Below are 26,486 nucleotides of genomic sequence, written 5' to 3' on the forward strand. Positions count from 1 at the left end.
GTATCCCCCCCCCTCATACACCTATTTGAGACCCTACGGACCTAACATCCTACTAAATTACACTATCTACATTAATAAATGATACTCCATCCGTCCACCAAAGATATGTCACTTTACATTCGGCACGAGTTTTAATAAAATGTGAGTAAAGTTGGTAGTGGAGTAAGGGTCCCACTTTAAAGGTGAATGGAGTTGTGTGGACCCTACTACTAAAAATGGATGTGACATATTTTTTGTGGACGGACGAAAAAGAAAATTCTGGCATATCTTTCGTGGACGGATGGAGTACTATTTTTCTTTTCAGTTTCTTTCTTTTTCCTTTTCCGTTTTTTATTTTTTTACTGTAGTTTCTTTTTTTTTTGTTCTTTTCATTCATTTTTTTTTTTACTTTTTCTTTTCTTTCAGTTTCTTTCTTTCTTTTCAGTTTTTTATTTTGAGTAAATATATAAAACTGTCCACTTTCATATTGTAAAGATAAAAAATGTCCACTAAGATAAAAATAATAAAAACTGTCCACTTTATGATTGAAATGACCGAAATGCCCCTCAGCCTAAAATAGCCCATTTCATCTCCTCTCCCTCTTTCTCTCTATCTCTCCTCTTTCTCTCTCTAGGTCTGCGAATTTGGGGATCAATAGCACGGCGGCGGTGGCGCCGTTCAGGGCGTGCTTCGGTGTCGGGGGATGTCGGGGACGACGTTCTCGACGAGGTCGAACGCCGAGAGCACGGCCAGCGCCGCGCCCAGGCTGTGCCCCGCCACCACTATGCTGAGGTCTTCATCTTTGTATTGATCCCGAAGTTGGAGAATCTGGGCGCGGAGCTGGTCGCGGGCGCTGAGCTTTCCGAATTGGGAATTAGGGTTTGAGGAGGTGTAGATTCTGATCCAGCCGTCCATGATATTGCCGGGGGCGCCGGGGGTGATGGCGGACGCGGAGACAGGCGCGATGTGCGCGTCGTCGAGCCACTCGAGGGTGGACTCGGTGCCGCGCCAGGCGACGTAGATCTCGCGGCCGCGGCCGGGGATGGTGGAGGTGGAGGTGGCGACGTAGCCGATGAAGTTGGTCTCGATGTCGGGGGAGATGTCGAGGGTGGCGGTGGCGTAGAGGAAGGAGGAGATCTGGTAGGCGGAGGCGGAGGGGAACTTGACCTTGCGAAAGAAGGTTTTCTCGCCGTAGCGGCTGCTGCCGACGTAGGGGGAGTTTTCGTCCCTGACGCACTGGACGAGGTCGCCGCAGTGGAGGAGGAAGCGGCGGAGGGAGAGGTCTAAGGGGTCAAGTAGGCCTTCCCAGTTGTTGCTGCCGAGGAGTTATTTTAGATGATTAATTATTGTGTAGGGGTTTTTGAGCATGAGTTAGATGCTTATTTGTGTATAGTACACAAATAAGGTTTGATAAGTTTTCATATTGAAACCTCTGAGTTTTGATGTTCGTAGATTTCATAGTTTTATGCGTGTACTCTTGCGCTGAATTTCTGGTGAAATTGGCTCAATCTGTTGTGAATATCTTTGTCTTGAGAAGTTGACATGGATAATTTAGTCGAACTCAATTTGAAGTTTTTAGGTTCTTATGAGAATTTTTAGCTTTGATCTTAATGTGTGGTTTTTGATTTTGATTGTGAAACTGAAACATTTTGATTAATGTTCTTGAATTCACGACCAAATTTATGAATTCACAACTTAATTTTTTTAAAAATTCACAATCAGATTTATGAATTCACAACTTAATGTCTTTAAATTCACAACCAGCTCGATGAATTCACAACTTAATATTCTTGAATTCACAACCAGATCTATTAATTCACAACTTAATATTATTGAATTTACAACCAAATCTATAAATTCACAATCAAAATAAATTACAGTTTTAATTGTGAATTCAAACTTTAAAAACTCAAATTCACAACTACTTGAATTCACAACCAAAATAAATTCTAGTTGTGAATTAAATCCAGGTTGTGAATTCGACTGATTGTGAATTCACAACCAACATAAATCTGGTTGTGAATTCGTTTGTTGTGAATTCACAACCAAAAAATTCTAGTTGTGAATTAAATTTTGGTTGTGAATTCGACTTGTTGTGAATTAAATTTTGACTGTGAATTCGACTAGTTGTGAATTCACAAACAAAAAATTCTGATTGTGAATTCGACTGGTTGTGAATTCTCAATTCACAACCAGTGTGAATTCACAACCAAAAAATTTTGGTTGTGAATTCACACTGGTTGTGAATTGCGGGATTTTTTAAAGGGGTGATGTAAAGTGGACATTTTTTTAAATTTTAATGTGGAAGGGTATTTTGGTAACAGTGGCCATTTTTTAATATTTTTATCTTAGTGGACATTTTTTATCTTTACAATATGAAAGTGGCCATTTTAAAAATCCACTCTTTTATTTTTGTACTGTAGTTTTTTTTTTGTTCTTTTCAGTTTTTTTTTTTTGGGAAAGTTCTTTTAAAAATATAATTTTAATATATTAAAGATAATATTTAATGATACTATTTTTCTTACTAAATTATACTATCTACATTAATAAATGATACTATTTTTCTTTTCAGTTTTTTTCTTTTTTCTTTTCATTTTTTTATTGTAGTTTCTTTTTTTTTGACAAAATTTTATTTTTTGTTCTTTTAAAAATATAATTTTAATATATTAAAGATATCATTTAACGATACTATTTTTCTTACTAAATTACACTATCTACATTAATAAATGACACTATATATATATATATATATATATATATATATTTGAATAACAATTTTAATTTATGTATAATGATACTATTTTTCTTAGTAAATTACATTATATAAATTAATAAATGATGCTATATACATATTTGAATGACACTTTTAATTATGTATTATGATATTATTTTACTTACTCAATGACACAATCTGCATTAACAAACTTTTTTATTTGACACATTTTTTCTTAATAAAAAACATTATAAGAATTAATAAATTACATTATAAGGAAATGACACTATCATATTATATAAATGACACAATTTTGTTCTACAAATAACACTATATGGAAATGATATTAAATGACGCTATTATGTTCTACAAATGACACTATGTGGAAATGACGTTATCGTGTCATATAAATGACACTATTATGTTCTACAAATGACACTATGAAAATTTTATTTGTGTGTCCATGTGGTTTTGGTAGCACGACCAAGTTCTGCTCAAGCGACACAGTTTTCACTATTGCTTGAGTCGTGGAGACCTTTGAATACCAACTCCATTGATACTGCATGTTGTTTCTAATTTACAACCTCTACCTTTAACAAGTTGGTTTCAGTAAGGCAATGAAAACTCATATTTCTCTTAGCATGTAAATTTACTAGAGAATAACTCATATTTGATCTCATTTGCTCAAAGCCAAGATTGATCTTAGTTTTATGAACTTCTCAGACTCCTTACTTCGACCCAAATGAGTGAGAAGGCTGATGATGCTACTGTAGTGTTCTTCAGCTTCTGTCATTTTGTATCTTCGAGTCATTAGAGTAAAGAAGCTCGTTGCATTTGTTGGGTATCTTCGCCTAGCCGGAGGTTCACCGCTTGATTCCCGACCGTCCTGCCGCCTTCACTCGACACTCAAGTGTCACTGTCCACTTCTCGTTTTTCCTCCTTCTTCTTCTCCTCTTAGCACCTGCAAAACACAGAAAAAACAGCAAGTAAAATGAAGACAAAAGGAAGATTTAACGAAGGAAAGAACGAGATTCAGAAGACACTCGAGGTGGGAAAAATGTGTCCTCGGGACACTTTGGCTCAGATATTTCCCACACTAGGCAGTAACTCTTCCGGCAGCTCAATGATCACGGCTCAGGTAATATAGAAAATAGATCGGCACTCAAATCTCACTTTGCACAACCACCAACAGTAGAAATCCGATGGACAAGATTCTGATGGCTTGCACACCCACAGTGTATCACCAAATAGGAATCCGATGGTCAGGAATCCGGCGACACAAGCAATCAATCGGAGCGAAGTTCACACCCACAGTCACCAATCAGGAAACTACGAACATGAATCCGACGACACTTCAAGAAGGAATAGCAGAGCCTTCTGAGTAAAATAGTGTGTAAAACTTGCTGCGATAGAAAGATATGCTGCGGGGATAAATAGAGTGGAGTAAATAGTTTGTGGGAACACAAAGGGGGGTAGCCATCAATGGGGAAGGAGCTCGAGGGATCAGGAGACCAGACGTCGGGGGAGAGCAAGGGTTTCGGGGAAGAGAGGTGAGAGCGGTAGAGGCTGAGAGAGAGGGAATCAGGGTAAGACTGAGTGGGGCCCGGGGTAAATCAGTGGGTTAGGGATTTTGGGCTCGGGTTTGGGCTTAAAAGGTTTAATGAGAATTGGGCCAACATTCCACATATCCACCTTTGGCACAATGATCATTAAGTCACTAGGGAAGGGCCTGCCTTTCTTTTGAGCTTATCATCACAGCCATTTTTACTCTCATCTGCCACGAAGTCAAGACAAGAGTGGGTGAGAAAAATATTATGCATATTAATCTCAGTCTCAACACTAGAGACCAACCTAGGGTAAACAACCATTTCTCAAACCTATGAAGGTTATCATTGAAGACACAACAGACTCAACAAAACACACACGCAGAGCAGAGATAAAATACAGAACAAAGCACAGACAAACGGACAGAGCAGAGCAGACAGACCAGAACAGAGCTCAAAACTCTGAGCAGAACACGCGACATAGCACAGAGCAGAGAAATGATAAACAAGCAGACTCAATAGGGAACACAGAGTAAAACAGAGTAAAATACAGAGCAGAGCTCAATAGATGCATATTCAGAGCAGAGCTCACAACACGAAGAGACAGAGCAGATGCAACACATGCAGCAAATAAGAAGACAACTCAAAAAAGGAAAAGATAAGAGATAAGTAACCACAGAGGCTGAACTTGCCACAAACATAAGCACAGAGACTGAATTTTAACCATGATCAATGTTCAAGGTTTTCTTGCAGGAATTCAGTTTTGCAACTGGAGCAAATATTTCATTGTAATTAATGCCCTCTTTTTATGTAAATCCCTTAACAACAAGCCTAGCTTTATATCTCACATTATCAGTTTCATGCTTGACTTTAGACAACCATTTGCACTCAATAACAGAACATTCAGTAGGCTGTTCCACAAGTATCCAAGTTTCATTATTATTAGGTTCATTCATAACAGGCTCAAGTTTAGGCGCATCATGCATGATTGGTTCATTGTCAATGCCAGGGTTTGTATCCAAATTGGGTTGGGGATCCACCTCAAAAGGAACAGTGGGGGGAGGAAACATAAACTTGTACTTGTTTTGATCAACAACATTCAGTTTCTCCACCTCACTTGGAGCAGCATATTGTGAGGATTCAGTCAAACATGAAAATATAAGTTCATTAAACACCACATCCCTACTGATGCAAGTTTTAAACCTAGGGACAGACCTATCCCACAACCTATAGCAGTTGTTCATGATGAACACTGAAGTAACACTTAGCCAAGCAATTCTGAGCACAAAAGCAGAACACAAACCAACCAGCCTTACAAAAATGGTCAAGAAGACCACATGGAGGAATCAACTAAGGTTATAGAGCAATGGAGAGCCCAGTTCTCAGCACAGATTTATCTGTGGAGCTAGGATTCACACTGGTCACCCCAGGAGCTCCAAAATGACTATCTTAGTCAAGAGAAAAGCAGAAAACTCTGTCGCAGCCCGACATCTAGCCAGTGATAGCGTAGATCGTGTATCGATACGACTAATAAAAAGATAAGGTAAAACTAGGGAAACTAGATGACTCATCAAACGGAAGCTAATAATAATTCATGCTAAAGCAAATAAAATATCATCAACCTTAATAGAAATATTGTCGGTTTCATACATCCACAAGTATTAGGATTCTAGTCAACAAAGGGAGTATAGCTAAATATTTACAAGGATTTATATTGTTCAGGGTAGCACAGCAAAGCGTGATCAGACTATATGTATGAAGACATATAGCTGAGAGTGACAATCCTAATTAAGTTCAAAAGACATAGTCTTCAACTATTCACTCTACCGTATAAGAGCAGAATACAATACTCAAAAGTCGTTTGAAACAACAAACCCTCCAGCGGCCCTCCAATCTCTCTCCATGCTCATCCTGCACATTTAGAAATACATGCAGGGCTGAGTATAAAATACTCAGTGGATATAAGCCGAAAATAAACAATCTCGCTCTTAGAGCTATAAATTTAACTTGTCATTTATACTTTACACAGAGGTTTTACTCAAAAGAACCTGTGTAAGCAATTGATAAATTATAAGCATCATTAACAATGAGTGATAGACTGCAGTAAAAAATACTTAGCATGTAGTACCACTTCTACAACTCATCATCATCAAGGTACTGAGAAGTAGGCCTCCTTCTCAAGCACCGTAACCGGCCGACCTGACTGTTGGCTCACAGTCATTTTTGATCGGCCAACCCGGTATACAGCTCACGGTTACCTCTATGTACACAATCCCGCTTCTGGCAGGACCCGAAATCGTTTCATCCATAGATTAAATCTCCATATTTAAAATATCCGACATCTATTAATTAATTAGAGATCTGACAGCTTAAATTAATTAATCTTTTTGTAATCCTTAAGCTGTACCACTCAAACCTTATTATTGCGCCTGAACTTAATCAACCTGCAGGGTTTAACGCAATAAACCTTATTGTGCTCCTTAAGGGGATGTCATTATCCTATACCGGATACGGGTACTAATACAGATAACCAAATATCATATATTGACCGCTATCACCCAAGATACAGAGTACTCAAGTTACTATATAACTCCCACCCATAGTAAGTCAAAGTGATATACGAATCAACATATATATTTGAAATCTTATTAGTATTAAGATTATATTAAGTCACCGAGATCTTTGATTCTTCACTTAAGTCAGACAGAAGAATACATCTCACTGTGGTCCTATCAATACGTTATGACGTACCAGTATAGACAAGTAGTCAAGACAAACTACTTCCATCTATACCGCAGCCTAAACCAATGACTCGTCCTAAAGTCATCTCGGCTGTGATCATTTTATATCTCTTAAGGTTATTCCAATTATATGGTCTTCTGTGATCTACAACACACCATATAATCTACTTATATAGAGACAAAGGACATAAATATGAAATCATGAACACAATCAGATAGGAGAATAAAATAGTGAACTTAGGAAATATTGTATACAAGCATAAAACGTTCTTGCTTTCAGTATACAAATCCAACAATCTCCCACTTATACTAAAGCAAACTTTTAGTATACAATGCGTCTATTTACCAATCACCTAACACTTCTCCAACTTATACTTAAAGTTTCCTAAGTGGGTGGCATCAATCGCATTCCCATCTTTCAATGACCATTTGCGATATGCCTTTTGTGAAAAGATTAGTAGGTTTCTCCAATATGTGAGAATTTATTCTATGAGCACAAAACCTCGATTTACGAATAATCATATAATTTGGTACTTACTCTCCATGTGTTTGACCCCTTGTGGTTCATGGATTCCTTAGAGTTTGCAACTGCACTTGAGTTATCACGAAGGTGATCCTCTCACGCAAACTAGAAATCACTCTTAGATCCTGGAGGTTGTGGTCAAACCAAAAGGTTTTACCTCCCAAGGAAAATGCATAGATCGAGGTTATTATTCTTTGTTCCGGTCAGCCTGGAAATCCGAAATCGTATAATCCAAAAAGGAACTAAACTGTCTAACTGGTAAACTATCCTTATTCTCTAGTCAGGGACTTGAAAATATAATTTATCACAGTTTAGTGTCCTTAACTAGGACTATACAGATATCTTACAACCATGCTAACTGCATAGCAAATATAATATCTCGTATATAGCAATCCATACATGAAGCTATCTACTGCGGAAACGTAGAATACTGCCTTCATTTTCTCAACCTTAATAGGCATCTTAAGACATAGTCTTTAGATAAAGGAATGCCATATCTAAATGGTAGCAATCCTTTCTTGGCGGTATTCATACTAAAACGAGCATTCACAGTATCAATGTAAGACACTCGAGATAAGCCTAACATCATTTTCTAGTGATCCCTTGTAACCTTGATCACAAAGATGTATACTGTACCTCCTTAATCTTTCATCTGAGACTGTTCGGATAACCATTACTTTATGTCTTGACAATAGCTCCATATTGTCGCCAATTAGGAGGATATTATCTACATAAAATGCAAGATAAACCACATCACCGATGACACGAGAGCGATTGACACGAGATGCTTCTCTCCCTCCCTCACGTAACCTTCAGGTTGTTGCACATGGATGTCCTTACCTTTTCCAAGGTAATATATATGACATTCATTTGCCAGACCTCGATGGTTTAAGTGAGCTGCTATGGGTAAAATGATCCGAATGTTCTGAGCATGGCACTGGCAAAAATATCATCATAACCTATACCCTTACACTGGGCATAACCTTTCGCCACCAGTCTAGCTTTGAAAGCTACGACTTTGCTCATTCGGGCCTGCCATTATCTTGTATACTCACTTACAACCTAAGGTTTTACTGCCTCCTGGTAGCAAGATTTTCTAGTATATACCCATATTCTTAATGGATTGCTCCATTGAGGCGTGCCAGGAATCTACATTCTCGTCTCCCACTAATTCCAAGTAGATATCAGGGTCGATTCTCTTATATTCACTACCTGGGACTGAATCCAAAGATCTTCCCAAGAACATAAATCGATCGGGTTGTCTCACAACCCTCCCACTACAATGGATCTGTGGTGGCACATGTGTGTCAACAGTGCGTGCAATGTTTTGTGGTATAAAATTCTTGCACACTTGGCTTGGGTGATGGAATCGCCTGTCTAATGTCTTGAATTTCTTGAAGCACACTATCTGACTTGAATTAGTGATTATTCCTATAGTCCACTTCTAAGAATCGTGTGTCATAGCTAATAACTACCTTTTGATTCTTTAGGACCAATTGCAAAGATGCATAACTCATCATCGGACATATTTTTCCAAGAGTGACCTATTTCTTCTCTCCACCACACCATCTTATACAGGGATTACACGGTGTAGTAAACTGGGTTGGAATCCCAAATACTGACAATGAATCAGAAAAGATCATTCCTAACACATTATTGGCCATTTATCCCCTTCGCCATCAATGACCCGGTCTCTATCTTTTTCTCTATACAGGATTCGCAGGTTCCAAATGGTACAACCTGGATTAAATCCAATGTACTAGTTAAACCTGTGAGGATTTGAGCCATAAGTGTTTATCATACACAGTTTATTCTTTGTTGTGAGTTTTGTCATGCATGTGGTGATCTTCTAGAACTTGTCATGGTTTCTGTGTCGAGGTTGCTGTTGTGCCCAGGATTAGGAGATGATTTTAGGCCATCTTTTGTTAGCCATATTTTTTTTCCCCAAACACTGTCCTTAACGAAAAATTATCCTTTGTTATCTACTTTGAGCCTATTTAGCTTTTATTCTTTAGCCGGATGATAGGGGGTGATGTAGTATATGGGGATCTCTGTGTGGTGAACATCATAGTGGGTCATGAAAAAATAATGGATGCTATTGTGTTACTCTTTACTCTTATAAGCTCTAGAAAAGTTGTGAAAAGAGAAAAAAAATTGTTGAGAAAAAAAAAGAGAAAAGAAAAAAAAAGAGAAAAGTATAAAGTCGAGTGTTTATTGAGAAATTTGTTAGAGAATCGACTTTGTGTGTTGGAAATAAGTGGAGAGCATAAAAGAGTATTTAGTTTTGTATTGTGATGATTAAATCCCTTGAGTTGTGCTGTTTATGGTGGCATAGTTGGGAGGAAGATGGAATTTAAATTATTTTGAGTCACTTAGCCTATATTTCTCTACCTTAACCAATGTTGTAACATCCCGATTTTTCATAAGATAATATTAGATTATTCTCTAGGATATATGGTGAGATTTGATAAATCTAGGATTTATTTAAGCCTAGAATAAATTAGATTTTAGAATAAATGTGTTGTTACTCATTTATTATATTTAAAATTTGCATTTACATTTCTTTAAGCATTTTCACAGCATTAGCCCAACTGCATTATATTGTCATATTATTTATTTATTTATTTTTCCTAAATTTAAACATATATTTTACTTAAAAGAATTTATTTAGAATTTATGAAATAAATATACTTATACATATAATAGATATATAATTATGTATTCTTTTAAAATTGCTTATATATATATATATAATTAGCGTATACATATATATACTGATTATGTATATATTATATACGTATATATATATAGCTAACTAAATAGCCTTTAGTTAATAATTATTTATATTATATATAATACTATGTATTGTGTGTATATTATAATATATATGTGCATGGAATGCATGAAACTAACATTAAAAGTGTACTTACGTGTGTGCATGCATGGCTATAATTAATATTTAGATAGTTACGTGTATGAGTTCTAAACAATAATCAAATTGCTTCTATACCTAGCCTCGTGATTCAGCAAACCTATGTATATACGTGTAAGTAAGCTATTCATAATAAGCAAGCCTATTTACCTATAGAATGAACCTAGAAAACCTATATTTGAAGGCCTATAAATAGCCGATCAGTGAGTTAGAAAAATCATAGCCACCAATAATAAAAGTATAATAGTGCAGTAACAAGAGATCAATTGTGAGAAGGATCTCGTGACGTGTGACTAAATAGAAGGACTGTGAGTAATTAAGGTGGGTTCTATTTTCCAAAATATATTTGAGTTATTAAGCTCTAATGTTATTATATAAAATGTGGTATGTCCATGAAATGTTTTCACGTTCTCCCACTGTTTAATGCTCTTATGTTAACAATTGTGGCTTTTAATGGGTCTCACACACCTATTAAAAGTTGTGTGCACGGTCTTAAGGTAGTGGATTGATCCCCACGAGCCTTATAGATGAAAGGAGGATTTTGGGTTCGCCCTTAATCCGGCTAGATGGTGTAGCTGACATGGGTTCGTCCCGGGGTCCCATCTAGTTAATGATGAATGAATGAATGATTACTTCCCAGGGGTCGCCCAGGGACTACGAATGAAATGATAAGGGTAACAGTGGTGCTACGGTATGGCGCGCGCGATGAATGAAAATGTTTTGTGATTATAGAAGTTAAATGTTTTATTTTAAAACCTTCTATAATTCACGTATATGCATGGACTATCATATGGAAATGATTATTTCAAAAATGCACGACCCACTGGGTACACTAGTACTCAGCCCACAAATCTTTTCAAACTTTTCAGGTTAGTAAGATGGTGGAGACGGAAGCAGCTGTGGCGGGTTGGCTGCAATATGTTGAAATAGCTAGCTATTATATTTAAAAAAATATGTCATATATTTTGAGTATGTAAAATGCTAGTTAAAGATTATATATATGATATTATTATTATGCAATAATTTATTTATCGCTCGATGGAGAGTGCATGTAGTCGGCCCCTCTTGGACGCTTGACCAAAGCCCTCATGATCATGTTGTGCTATGCCAATTTCATGAGTGAGCTGGTCGGTCAACTCCTTTTGGCGAGCTAGACTCGGTTATCCCATCATATACTGCTTTATTAAAATTGTAATTAAATGTCCGATTGTTTAGCCGCACGTATTTGTAGACTGGTTCTAAACCACCAGCGTGCTGAGCCAAGCTTTCCGACTTGAATATTAAATATGTTATAATACTTAGTTTAATTATCTAACAACGATTACTATACATTAATATTCTTTAAGAATATTAACAAAAAGAGATGAACGTATATATTATTATATTATTATTAAATATTTACAATTATTATTATTATCCCCTTTCTTTCCCGCTTCTTAAATCCAACCCCTAGTCACGTTTCGGCATTCGTGCCTTCCTTTGGGAATTGGGGCGTGACAAATGTCCCTACATTATAACCCAAAAATAAAGACCTATTTGACCTTGTTCTTGGCACACTATTAGCGATGGAGATTGTAGACGATTGGCAAGCTTATGGTAAGTGATCTATATTGCATTGAATTCGATGAGAATATACACGTCCTATATATTCCATCAAATTGAGAGTTGAGTGATACACATACCTTGTGAGATTCAATTGTTTGGAATGTCAATGTTGATTTTGCTATAGGTTGTGTTTATTGGTGAATTTTGTGCTTAATTATTGAGGATTTGAGAATTCTATCATTCTTTATTTTTCGGAGGCATCGATGAGCTAGATTTCTTACCCATTCGTGTTATTGATTGTGTTCTTCTCATTATGCGAGGACGAACAATGGCTTAAGTTTGGGGGAGTTGATAACACTCATGTTTCCATCGTTTTTAGTGTTCTTTTGATGTTAATTTTATAGGAAATTGAGTGTTTGATGATTGTTTTGTGTTTTTATTGCTTTATCTTGTAAACTATGTTACTTGCTCGAACTTTGATGGATTTTACAGGATTTTCCAGATGGAATTTGGAAATATTGACAGAAATAGAAGTTGTAGTTCGTCTAAAGCGGAGTTCGTGAGCGCAAACGGATCGTAAATCGGAGTTTGGACGAAAACGTTATGGCCAAAACAAGAAAGTCGCGCACATCAGTGAATAGTGTTGACGGAAATTTCCGAATTTTCGGGTTTTTTATATTTTCTCAATATTTTCGAGTTCTACACTGTATTTATCTCATGTGCCTATATATAGGCCATTTTCCTGACCTATTAGGCACATCTTTTCACATCTCTTCACCTCCTTTCTTTTCGTTTTTCTTTTTTCAGTTTTACATTCAGTTTTCATAGATTAGATTTATTTCTGCAGATTCAAGCTGTTCATCCAAAATTTCTTCTCGGTTTTATCTATTTTATTTATTTCAATTGCTTTCTTTTATTTATGCTTTTGATTTATTTTAGTATGTTTGGTTAGTTCGTTAATCTGAACGTAGGGTTTGTACATAGCTGATTAATTATGTGTGTATGATCTATTGATATCAATTTGCCATCCAACTTGTGATTCATGATTCCTGGTGCTTAATTTCTTGTGAATTATTTGGCTAATAATTTACATGTCTAGTTGTTCGATTTGAAGACTTGAATGCGATAATTGTTCAGCCGATTCAGGAATGCATGATATAGTAGTAGCCTTGACACTTGAATGGGATAGGTGAAACCATAGGGAGCTATTCTTTGTGTACTATTGGGAGTTAATTTATTCCTTGGAGTCTTGAATGTGAAGGGGGTAAATTAATCTACTTTCATACGTGTTCGTTAGAGAAGCTTGTGAATAGTTCTGTGATCTCTCATCAGGGTTGGATTAAATTGGTAATTGAATCAATAGATTAAATGCATGTAATTAATTAGTAAAAGTACATCCCTAGGGTCAGAGTCTTTCTATTTGATTTATTTATCATTGTTTTTCTGCTGTTTAGATTTTTTTATTAAGTTTAGTATTTGATTCACCGTCTTATTTTCTTTGTCTGTCTACTGTGAATGTCTGTATAGGGAATAGTTAGAGTAATTTCGTTTATCAGTCCCTGTGGATACGATACTCGGTTACCAATTTTTGCTACAATTGCACCGTGTTAGCTGCAATTATTGTTGTTTAGAAATTAGCGATCAACTTTTTGGCGCCGTTGCCGGGGACTGTGTAGAATTTACTTTAATATTTCTGATTGGACTTAGGCATTATTTCAGGCTTTTTTATTTTTTTATTTTTATTTCATGGCTCCTGATGTTTGACTGATGTGTCCCTCGGAGTATAGGCGTATAGTGGAAGATCTGGAAAGATTGCTCGAAGAATCGGACAGGCGTGCACAGCATCAGTCATATTTAAAGTTGCACGATGCCGAGGATAAAGATGAGGAGATTGAGAAAATAGCAGTTGATGAGCCCTCTATTCCAAATGAGGATTTTAGCATCCCTCATATTTCTGCTGCTATAGAGCATGTTTCTATTCCTGCTCCTCCCAGGTCCAACTACAAGCTTGCTGCTCCATTTCCCTGCTGCTTGGCCAAGCCACGTAATGATGAAAAAATGGCCAAGTTCATGGAGATATCTTTGAAGCAGAATGATCCTGATAGCTTTATCGTTGCTTGTGTGATTGGTTGGCATACCTTTTTAGAGGTGTTATAGGATTTAGAGGTTTATCTTCTTTTGATGCGTCTCTTTGTTTTCCACCGTGTGGGGATAGGATGAGCCATGAGGTATCGTCGAGCTCTAGACGTTAAATTAAGCACTTGTTGGGAGGTAACCCAACTGTTTCTCTTTGTTATGTTTTTCTTTCTTTTAGTTTCTTTTTGTTTGTTTTTGTTTCTTTGTTTTGTTTGGGAGTTTAGTGCAGTGTTGAGCTTGGAAGATGCGGGAACTCGCGCCTTGTCCATATCACCACCATCGAGCATATTTTTTTGTGAGTAGTGACACACATATCATCATCCCTCCAAACTTATTTTCGAACTTATGTTCTGTAATAAGTTTGGGGGAGGGGAGTGAGAGTAGATATGTGTATCACTTTTATTACTTTTGTTGGCTTTATTGCTTTTTCCTGCTTGGTTGGTGATGTGTGTTTGTTTGGATTTTGAGTTGATTAATGCTCCATTAGATTTATGGTGAGATGTCAATGATGATTTCTGTGAAAAAATTGGAGTTTGATTTTCTTTGATGATTTAAGCATAATTGGAACTTATTTGCATAATTCTAGAGTGATTGTGACCTTGAGTTTTAGACGTTGAATAAACATGTGAGGATTTGAGCTATAACTTTTTATCATACACAATTTATTCTTTGTTGTGAGTTTTGTCATGCATGTGGTGATCTTCTAGAACTTGTCATGGTTTCTGTGTCGAGGTTGCTGTTGTGCCCAGGATTAGGAGATGATTTTAGGCCATCTTTTGTTAGCCATATTTTTTTTCCCCAAACACTGTCCTTAACGAAAAATTATCCTTTGTTATCTACTTTGAGCCAATTTAGCTTTTATTCTTTAGCCGGATGATAGGGGGTGATGTAGTATATGGGGATCTCTGTGTGGTGAATATCATAGTGGGTCATGAAAAAAGAATGGATGCTATTGTGTTACTCTTTACTCTTATAAGCTCTAGAAAAGTTGTGAAAAGAGAAAAAAAAATGTTGAGAAAAAAAAAGAGAAAAGAAAAAAAAAAGTATAAAGTCGAGTGTTTATTGAGAAATTTGTTAGAGAATCGACTTTGTGTGTTGGAAATAAGTGGAGAGCATAAAAGAGTATTTAGTTTTGTATTGTGATGATTAAATCCCTTGAGTTGTGTTGTTTATGGTGGCATAGTTGGGAGGAAGATGGAATTTATTCCATACTTGATTTGTGAAGCTATAAGGTTGGTGTTCTTAAATTATTTTGAGTCACTTAGCCTATATTTCTCTACCTTAACCAATGTTCCTACATTATAACCCAAAAATAAAGACCTATTTGATCTTAGTCGTGGCACACTATTAGCGATGGAGATTGTAGACGATTGGCAAGCTTATGGTAAGTGATCTATATTGCATTGAATTCGATGAGAGTATACACGTCCTATATATTCCATCAAATTGAGAGTTGAGTGATACACATACCTTGTGAGATTCAATTGTTTGGAATGTCAAGGTTGATTTTGCTATAGGTTGTGTTTATTGGTGAATTTTGTGCTTAATTATTGAGGATTTGAGAATTCTATCATTCTTTATTTTTCGGAGGCATCGATGAGCTAGATTTCTTACCCATTCGTGTTATTGATTGTGTTCTTCTCATTATTCGAGGACGAACAATGGCTTAAGTTTGGGGGAGTTGATAACACTCATGTTTCCATGGTTTTTAGTGTTCTTTTGATGTTAATTTTATAGGAATCTGAGTGTTTGATGATTGTTTTGTGCTTTTATTGCTTTATCTTGTAAACTATGTTACTTGCTCGAACTTTGATGGATTTTACAGGATTTTCCAGATGGAATTTGGAAATATTGTCAGAAATAGAAGTTGTAGTTCGTCTCAAGAGGAGTTCGTGAGCGCAAACGGATCGTAAATCGGAGTTCGGACAAAAAGTTATGGCCAAAACAAGAAAGTCGCGCACATCAGTGAATAGTGTTGACAAAAATTTCCGAATTTTCGGGAATTTTCGGGTTTTTTATATTTTCTCAATATTTTCGAGTTCTACACTGTATTTATCTCATGTGCCTATATATAGGTCATTTTCCTGACCTATTAGACACATCTTTTCACATCTCTTCACCTCCTTTATTTTCCTTTTTCTTTTTTTCAGTTTTACATTCAGTTTTCATAGATTAGATTTATTTCTGCAGATTCAAGCTGTTCATCCAAAATTTCTTCCGGGTTTTATCTATTTTATTTATTTCAATTGCTTTCTTTTATTTATGCTTTTGATTTATTTTAGTATGTTTGGCTAGTTCATTAATCTGAACGTAGGGTTTGCACATAGCTGATTAATTATGTGTGTATGATTTATTGATATCAATTTGCCCTCCAACTTGTGATTCATGATTCCTGGTGCTTAATTTCTTGTGAATTATTTGGCCAATAATTTACATGTCTAGTTGTTCGATTTGAAGACTTGAATGCGATAATTGTTCAGCCGATTCAGGAATGCATGATATAGTAGTAGCCTTGACACTTGAATGGGATAGGTGAAACTATAGGGAGCTATTCTTTATGTACGCTTGGGAGTTAATTTATTCCTTGGAGTCTTGAATGTGAAGGGGGTAAATTAATCTACTTTCATAGGTGTTCGTTAGAGAAGCTTATGAATAGTTCTGTGATCTCTCATCAGGGTTGGATTAAATTGGTAATTGAATCAATAGATTAAATGCATGTAATTAATTAGTAAAAGTACATCCCTAGGGTCAGAGTCTTTCTATTTGATTTATTTATCATTGTTTTTCTGCTGTTTAGATTTTTTTATTAAGTTTAGTATTTGATTCACCGTCTTATTTGCTTTGCCTGTCTACTATGAATGTCTGTTTAGGGAATAGTTAGAGTAATTTCGTTTATCAGTCCCTGTGGATACGATACTCGGTTACCAATTTTTGCTACAATTGCACCGTGTTAGCTGCAGTTATTGTTGTTAAGAAATTAGCGATCATACAACCTGGATTATATCCAATGTACTAGTTAGACACGAGCCTTTGGATCCTGTTAAGATAGATGTGACCTAATCTAGGGTATCAATATATATGTAAGATCCTCATGAGAAATTAGCCTTAACTTTTCTCTTTCTTTTGTTCGAAGATGTAAATGCAATATAAAGGTATTTTGTAGACAAGTTATAGTATGAAGAGAGATGTTCAAAAATAGCAGAATAGACAACTTTGTCATTTCTTATGATAGAAACACCACTATCAAAAATGACATAAGATCCATCAATTCAAAATTTTGGAACATGATAAGGAACTCTCAAAAACTAAACTATGTCTTTAAGACTTAAAGACAAGTCTTCAATTGCAACAACTGCGACTCTAGTCACGTTGCCTATGAAGACAATCATCTCATCACTTTTCAGCTTCCTTGTCAGCTTAAAAAGCCATGCAAGGTGCAACAATCATTATCAGTTTTTCTCGTTATCCACTACTCACTACTGAGTAGAAAACGAGCTGATATGTCTCAGTTACTATAGCAAGTGCAGTACCTTAACCCTTTGCCTTGAGTATTGAAAGAAAAAATCTCCAATACTCAATCTTATCACACCACTACTCCCACTATTTTCCTTGTCTTTCTTGCCCCTTGGACCCTTCTTCTTCCCGTCTTTCGACGAAGAAGATGACTCTTCTTTGGCAATAACAAGTGCTTGCACATCTCTTTCCCACAACTTCCTTAGCCGTAGCTAGAGCATTCAACAACTCGAAAAGAGTATTATCCTTCTTGCTCATAACAGCGTTGAGGTGAAAGTTCTTGATTAAAAGACTCGGGAAGATAGTTCAGGATAATATCAACTTTTTCCTCACCGTCGATACTCCCACTGAGCAAGTCAAGTCCATCAAACAAGTTTGCCATGTGCATGACATGCTCGTGCACTGAGCTATGCTCGCTCATAAAAATAACAAGATTACTCTCATCAGATTTAAACGAGTAGCCCAGTCCGACTCTCTGAACATTTTCTTGAGATTCAGCATGATGCTAAGAGCATCGTCCATGCCCTTATGTTAGAGTTGCAAGATTTGTGACAGTATTCTCATAATATAGCATTCAGCCACATTATTCGTCACATGCCACCTTTTATACAGTTCATTTTTCCCATCAGTTGTCTCATGTTCGAACAAATAGAATGTGGACACTACTTATCTATGAGCAAAAAAACCGTTGTGTATAGTGGTGTTATCTATTCTATACGTCATACACAACGGTTTCAAAACCGTTATGTATAGTAGCATAGATAACGGTACGATGCGTCATACATAACAGTACGCATCCGTTATCTATAAAGGTTATACATAACGGTTTTTCACCGTTATGTATTAAGATTTTTCCGTTATGTATTAACTTTTTTTTTTTTTTATCATAGTTAACAGTTTTTTGCACTTTTTATAACGGTTTTAACCGTTATCTTTGATAGAATACATAACGGTTTTTCACCGTTATGTATTAAGATTTTACCGTTATGTATTATTATTATTATTTTATTTTTTATCATAGTTAATAGTTTTTTGCACTTTTTATAACGGTTTTAACCGTTATCTTTGATAGAATACATAACGGTTTTTTGCACTTTTTATAACGATTTTTTGCACTTTTTATAACGATTTTTGCAGTTTTTATAACGATTTTAACCGTTATCTTTAATTAGAATACATAACGATTTTTTGCACCTTTTATAACAGTTTTTTGCACTTTATATAATTGTAGTATATTTTTAAACTTTGCAATTTTTATAAAACGACAAAATGATAAAATCAACGACAACAATATTATATATCATCCAAAAAATTCATACATTATTATACAAATGAACCAAATATCAAGTATACATCATCATTGCATATTCCGATTCAAAATTGAAAATACCAACTACCTTATAGCTAAAACAAAAATCTATAAGATGATAGAGACCTAGCAGCTCTTCCTGGAAGAAGTGAAACAGATGATGACTGATGCCTTGACCTTGATAGCAGCTCGGACCTATAAACATTTTATGAATTTTAATCATTCCATATATAGGAGACAAAATAGAGAAATGTATATAGATAGAAATGGAAAAGAAATGAGAGCAACATACAGCAGATGAGGCAATTGATTCAAGGTGACTCATTGGTTCCCCAACAAACTTCACTGTCTTCTTGAAGTAGAGATTCTGATTGTAAACCTTTTCTGCCTGCAAACACATAATCGAATAATCTTGTCTCGTCTGGTGTCTGAAAAACAGTTGGTTTTTACATGATGAACTAACCTCAGCACAAATCTTACGAACAACGGATATAGTCTCTACAGGGTAAATCCCCCTCACTGTTTCTGCTCCTAGCAGGATTGCATCACTGCCTGCAAACAAATCATCCTAAAACACAACGAGCAATGCAGAATCATAGATGTAGCAAGTCAGATTATAGCTAAGATACCGTCTAAAACAGCATTGGCGACATCAGTTGCCTCTGCACGAGTAGGCCTCAAGTTGTCAGCCATACTGTCCACGACACGAGTCACCACTGCCGGCTTCCCTGCCATGTTGCACTTGTGAATAGCTTCCTTCTGGAACAAAAACACCTGAATGCAATACAAATAGTTGATGTTAGAGCAATCCTGGACAGCGTTTCGTATCAAGATCCTGAGAAACGTACCTTCTCTAGTGGGAGATCGATCCCAAGATTCCCACGAGAGAGGATGATTCCATCAGCTTCTTCAAGGATCTCATCAAAATGAGTCATTCCCTCCACATTGTTGATCTTTGCAAAGATCAGAGTCTGGTTGAGGTCACCCAACGTAGAAAGAAACTCGCGTGCCTGAAACCACCATCTTTAAGAATCGAGCCACATTAACTCAACACCAGCTAGATGGTACCTATACTTACAAGCCTGATGTCCTCAGCACGCCTCGTGTATGACAGTGAAAGGAAGTCAATGTTGTTGCGAACTCCCCACGTTCTTATCACCTATTCTTACAACAAACCAACACAATTTTCTTCACAATAAGGAATGATTCGAGTGTTGTTGAAAGGTAAAAAACAAATACCTCCTTATTATGTCCTATTAATTCTTTTTGAGTAACTCAACTGAGAAAAACATAAGCAAACAACAAACAGAAATAAAACCCACACACAACTCAAGAAGTCAGCAAATAGACATGCATCTTGAGTTACGTTCAAATCTAGATTTCTAGGCCTATCTGAACGCTTCTATCTCAGTCATCATCATTTTTTTTCTAGGCCTATTTGAAGGCTTATCAGATTAATTAGTCATTTTTGGCTAAGGTGTAACCAGAGGTGACAGTCTCAGCCAGCCAAAGCCAAGTCTATCTATCACCCCATCTCCATATTTCACATTGTTTGAGTGTGTAATAGTCAAGAATTTTGATTACACATGAATCAGCAAGTACCAACAAGGGAGATATTGTGAGCACATTTGAAGAAATTTGTCGGTGGAGATACCGCATCTTAAACAAAACCCATGTCTAGGAAAAAACTAAAGTAGGAAGGGGTCACTAATTATACATTATCTAGAAAAGTCTTGAGAATGTTATATGAAAATGAATGAAGCCTAAAGTAGAAAATTTGAGTTCAACAGTTATCAGAATATACGTTCAACTTCAAATAACGTAAGCAAGGGAAGTCATCAGAATTGTTCAACAGTCAAATTTTCATGACTGTCAAGTTTGAGGTCCTAACAACGTAAGCCTCATGACGTCTATCAGAGAAAACAGCATAGATTTTCTTAAAAGTATCTGTTTATTCTAGCAAACTGAAATTATTTCAGTTATTATCTTGTTACGAGATGAAGTTTCGCCATGCAAGACAAACTTTAACTCAGCAACTAAATTATCAATCACCAACCTATTTCAAATTTTCACCCAAGAAGTGTCTAACATGCTAAAAGTCCTTCTCTAAGATATATAGTTGAATCACTAAAATACAATCTCATCTATGCATCTTACTATTATTGGCTACCAACTGAACTGAAACTATCAATATGATAAAAAAAAACAAGTCAGAGGGGGCACTTTCAACCATAAACAGGAACATGAGAGAGCAGGAGCATAGGATGATCAGAAATAGTACATCAGTAAGGTGAGATACTAATCGAGGCTTCAAAGTGATCCTTATCAAGAAGAAAAAGATTAAAGCATCGGATGCTTGGCAGACAATAAATGTATGAGATCAACTATGACATCGCAGCAGCACAATCCCAATTCCAAATACAAATATCAGTTAAAATGTATCAGATCAACTATGAGATCACAGGAGCACAATCCTACCTTCACTAGTCTCCTTTGCTGGCTTATTTCTTAATAAATTTTATCCAAGTCACCACCTTTCATCAATCAACCCACAAAGGAGAAAATTACAGGTGACTACACGGTCAGCACCTCTCAGCAAATGATACTGCAGCAATTTTAATCGTAGTATGTATATGTAGAATTCAGATTAACTTACTTGTGGTAGATAAAAAGCTGCAGCAGAAAATACTCTTGAACATTACATCACTCTAGTTTCACTCTCAATCTCAAATTCAGTTCAACAAAGTACCTTATCATTGAGAATGAATAATTTTGACTTACAAAGAGTAGCAAGAACGATTGGATGCAGTTTTCACTATTGCTATGTCCTAGAGTGCTCCCTCCAAAAGTTAGCTCATCTGCTTTCTCATTATCTTTTGACTGGTAAGGAGCTATACTGTGAATTGTATATTGAAGTGAACCCAATAGGTGATTCTCGATATATTCATACCTGCATGGTGAGCAAGAGTTAGCTTCTTCATTCACCCAAAGTATATAGTATAGATTTGTAACAGATACAGTAAGAAATATAATTAATAGTTCTTCACCGAAGTTTGAACGAATTTGAAACTGGGGAAGAAAATTAGGGCTGTGCATACCGGTGTTAGAGAGAGCGATGGAGAGAGGGAGATACAGAGACGGTGGGGCTTCCGCAACTGTTGGACCCAGCCCCAACGGTGACGGTGCCAAATAGCATTGGCCTCGCCAACTTCACAGGCAGCAGCAGCCAACCTCGCCGGAGCCATTCACGAATGTGCGAGCTCTGATTTTGAGCGGAATCCCAGAACGAAGGAAAGGAGCTCGGTATAAGGCGTCGATCGAGAGAAACTAGGGCTCCATCCGTGAGCAGAGGAAGGACTTTAGCGGTGTTGCGATTTCCGACCTAGGGAGATGCGGCGTCGTCATGCCAGGGCGGCGACCAACGATTTCAGACAGAGAAGCTAGGGCTCGACTTCTTCCCTTCAATTGCGCGCTTCCAGTGAGGGATTAGAGAGGGAAACCGAGACGAAGAGAAAAAAAGGAAAAGGACGGCGATCCTCGGAGCACCAGCAACGATGGGCGGGCTCTAGGTCGCGCAGCTCGCCAGTCTCCCTGAGATGGCGATGGCTAGGTTGTACCGAACAGAGAAGAACTAGGGCTCGACCTTTGCCCTAGCTATATGTTAGAGGAAAATGGAGAGGCGAGGTCGCAGCGACCGATGTCGCCGGAAGAGCGCGAATAGCTACCATTCGCCGGAACTTGCCTCGGCAGCGGCGGCGACTATCTCTCAAAGGGGGAGAGATCGCGAAGAGAGAGAGATGTGGGGAGGAGAACCGTGTTTGAGAGATACAATTATACAATATTTTTAAATTATTTAATTAATAAATTAATTATTAAAATAAAAAATTAAATGAAATAATGGCATACATAACACTTTTTCTTAACGGTTTCAATAATCGTTATGTAAAAGTTTAAAAATACGCACATAGATAACGGTCGGCTTAACGGTTTGTAATACCGTTATGTATGTAACTAATAGATAACGCAAAAACATAACGAATTAATTGAAACCGTTATCTATGCATATAGACAACACTACATAGATAACAGATTTTTGCAAAACCGTTATCTATTACTAAAAGTGCGCTCATAGATAACGGTTTTTGAAAAAAACCGTTATCTATGTACTGTTATGTATGTAAACTTTTGTAGTAGTGGGAGTAGTAAGCAACACAAAAATTGTGCTTGTTTCTGATGAAGATATACTCCAAATGACGTTTCCATATAAAAAGGACCGGTGAAAAGACTTTGTACAAGAATAAATAAACAGTAGGAGACATAGACATATTTGAAAGTAAACAATTAAACATGTAAGAACATGAAGCACATAATTCGTAACAATAATATTGTAACCGTTTGATAAAACAATATTAATGAAACCTTCAACTGCCCAAGGAATCTCACGAGTAAGCCACGATCGTGTGGACGTTTACACATGAACCCCTCAACCAGACTATTCACCTAGTCATTTAATTTCCATCCATGTCAACTTAACCTTTTGACAAAGGAAATTAATAGTTGGACCTTAACTAGACCATATCATATTCAAGAAGGGACTTCGATGGGGAGTTGTACATTGTACTTGAAATGATATCTAAGCAGCGACCACAATTTAACCTCGATAATTAAATTCTCGAAATTAGCATACTCACAAGGACCATACCGCTTTCAATTTAACCTCTTGGTTATCTTATTTAAAATCCATCCTCTAAAGTACTTATTAAAATCATACGAGTAAGCCACGATCGTGTGGACGTTTACCGCATAACTCCCACTACTTAAATGGATTTAAATATTTTTAATAGAAATCTCAACTTAACAAACTTGTGAAATCGAACATGAAGTAAGCCACGATCGTGTGGACGTTTACTCACATCCTCAATCACTTTGTCTTGAGACCGCATGTGGAGGTCTACATTAATTTTAAGAATAAAAATTATTAAGTAATAACCACAATCTAACTTTGAAATTAAATTCTCGAATTTGACATACACACTAGGACCATGCTGCATTCAATTTAATTTCTTAGTTATCTTATTTAATTCCATCCTCTAAAGTACTCGTGAAAAAATATACGAGTAAGCCACGGTCGTGTGGACGTTTACCGCATAACTCCCACCACTTAAATGGATCTAAATATTTTTAATAGAAATCTCAACTTGACAAACTTGTGAAATCAAACATGAAGTAAGCCACGATCGTGTGGACGTTTACTCATATTGTCAATCACTTTGTCTTGAGACCGTTTGTGGAAATTTAAATAATTTTTAATCATCTATAAAATTATTAATACAGCTTAGTATTTTTTTCTTTCAATAGGTTTGATCATGCTCAAACACATAATCCTAAACATGCTCTTCTAGAACGCAACACGTGAAACATGCTCGCAGAATTCTAAAACATGCTTAAGAAAACGATAAACCTAGCATGCTTGTCTAAGAGTAGTTAATAAATATATATTAACAAGCAAAGACAAAGAGATCAGGTAAAGAGCAAAAAGGATTAACACCACGACATGCAAAGAACATAATAAAAGATAAAGTTCTTCGTGACCCATTCGTGGAATCCAAAACTAATCTATTACATTTAAAAAGTAAAACTCGGCCCGAACCAGCTCCATCAGACCCATATTTGAAATTAGGGTTTGAGCCCCCTAGGGTTTCTCAAAACTCGCGCCACCTAGGGTTTGGGACCCCCTAGGCGCCGCCGCCACCCACGCCTCGACAGCAGCCGGATCAGCGCGGCAGCAGCAGCCTCGGTGCGCATAGCCCTCGGCACTAGCAGCAACGGCACGGCAGCCTCTGCGTGCACAGCTCTCGGCAGCGGGCGAACGACCGTGCAGCGCAGCTCTGGGCGCACAGCACACAGCGCGCAGGAACGCGCGCGTGCGCCGCCCCAGCACGCACGGCCCTCGCTCCCCAGCCTGACTCCAGCGCGCTCGCCTCCTCGGCAGGTCCCAGCACCGAGAGCAGCAGCGGCCGTGCGGCGCCTGACCGGGCGCGCAACACACGGCGCGCAAGCGCACGCGCGTGCGCAGCTCCGTCTGCCCCGGTCCCGGCAACAGCCGCCCAGCCCGGAAGTATGTGCGCGCGCCGTGGCGCACGGGGCTCTCGTAGTGCGCAGCCCTTCGTGCCCTCGGCGCCCGCCGCCTCCCGGCTCTCCAACCTCCATTCATTCGATGTTGATTCGTCGTCGTCTTCGTCTCGATTTTCAACAATTACAGATTACAACGGAAAACAAATACAATTTGAAATCCTAATCTAACCACGGATTTTCTCGTGGTGAAAAATGATTATAACGTCAAAACGACGTACCCCACGAATCAACAGACCACGAAGAACAGCAGCAGTAAAAACAACGCACATTATTAATCGTACGCAAATTAACTGACAGAGCCAAGAAATGCAATCCAGGCTCTGATACCAATTGAAGGATTATTAGCCCCAACGAGATCGTTTCTTGGATATCTTAATTTTCCATACAACGATTAATCCCTAACATGCCCCTATGAATTTAAGTGCTGCACGTTGGAGTTCAGAAATACCTGAAGAATTCAGAAGAATTCGTCAATTTCGCAGCTGAACAGACCAGTCAGCTTCAAGCCTTCGTTTGAAGCCTCAAACGTCCCCAAAAAGCATTTTTCCCAGAAATACGACTTCTTCGTCTTCGAGAGAGCTTTCCGTGGCCGCCGGTTTCTCCTGAATCGGATTTCTGTGCAGGAAGTTATGGCCGTTCTCCCAAAACTGCCAGAACTTGATTTCCTGCGAAAATCTGACTCCAGCTCAGATCTTCTTGTCTTTTTATTCTTTTATTATAGTCGTATCGATACTCGGACTCCGCTATTACTAGCGTTGAGATCGGGCTGCGACAGAGTGGTACCAGAGCAGTTCGTCTGCTCTGAGTTTATTGCTTGATTGAGTTGAACCTTTGATTGCTCTCATCTTTGAGTTGAGTACTAGTCTAACTTGAATTTCTAGGCTAGTTTGGGAGTCAGTTCGAAACAAAACCCCAACACCCCATCTCCTCCGGCTTAACGAGGTAAGAAGTTGATGATGTTTCTTTGTTGCTTTCTTGTTGAGAGTTGAGTTTGAGTCACTAATGAGTTATGTATTGTTTTGATGGCGGAATTGTTTGAGGTGATAGATTGTGAGATGAGGCAGTTGTTGTGGAATATGAGGAGAGATGTTGAGGCTAGTATAGCCAATGCCCCACCATACCAAATGAGGATGAGTATGTTGTTGATTGAGATGTACAAAGTAAGTTCGTATCCATTTTCTAATAGACATGATATTTTATATTACAGGATGCAAAGTCAGTAAGAGGCAGCAATGCAGAGACGATATAGTGAGGCGATGCGCCGTTAGTTCAGATCTACTGGACCAAGAGAGGGCGATACGCTTGGAGAGTTTCTAGCACTCTACCACCATCGTTGGTTGGAGGCTAGTACCCACGGGATTGACGAGGCTGAGGCCATCACACACCTGATTCTGCAACTGCCACCCGAGTGGCAGG

At 37.5% G+C, this 26,486-nt stretch overlaps 2 protein-coding genes and 1 pseudogene across 3 annotated transcripts; all 3 read right to left on the minus strand.

Annotated features, from left to right (window-relative positions):
* Positions 1 to 444: 444 nt before the first annotated feature.
* On the minus strand, positions 445 to 1,305 carry LOC131023093 (phospholipase A1-IIdelta-like; the record flags this gene model as incomplete). Its single annotated transcript, XM_057952636.1, has 1 exon — positions 445 to 1,305. A coding segment is annotated over one exon (648 nt), but the record flags the coding sequence as incomplete, so codon positions are not given.
* A 17,594-nt stretch (positions 1,306 to 18,899) lies between these two features.
* Positions 18,900 to 20,149, minus strand: LOC131019880 (pyruvate kinase 1, cytosolic-like; annotated as a pseudogene).
* Positions 20,150 to 21,569: 1,420 nt separating this feature from the next.
* On the minus strand, positions 21,570 to 23,091 carry LOC131019881 (uncharacterized). 2 transcript variants are annotated; one of them, XR_009100525.1, is made up of 2 exons: positions 22,034 to 23,091; positions 21,570 to 21,885 (listed from the first exon to the last, which is right to left on the minus strand). XR_009100525.1 is itself a non-coding variant. In XM_057948478.1 (2 exons), the coding sequence occupies exons 1-2, from the start codon at positions 22,178 to 22,180 to the stop codon at positions 21,639 to 21,641; spliced, it is 324 nt and encodes a 107-aa protein (XP_057804461.1). In that variant the 5' UTR covers positions 22,181 to 23,091; the 3' UTR covers positions 21,570 to 21,638. The 2 variants fall into 2 exon arrangements, 1 of the variants encoding a protein (XP_057804461.1); XM_057948478.1 differs by having other exon boundaries at positions 21,570 to 21,815.
* Between the last annotated feature and the right edge of the window lie 3,395 nt (positions 23,092 to 26,486).

The sequence above is a fragment of the Salvia miltiorrhiza genome, chromosome 4, assembly GCF_028751815.1.
Source record: "Salvia miltiorrhiza cultivar Shanhuang (shh) chromosome 4, IMPLAD_Smil_shh, whole genome shotgun sequence".
NCBI lineage: Eukaryota > Viridiplantae > Streptophyta > Magnoliopsida > Lamiales > Lamiaceae > Salvia > Salvia miltiorrhiza.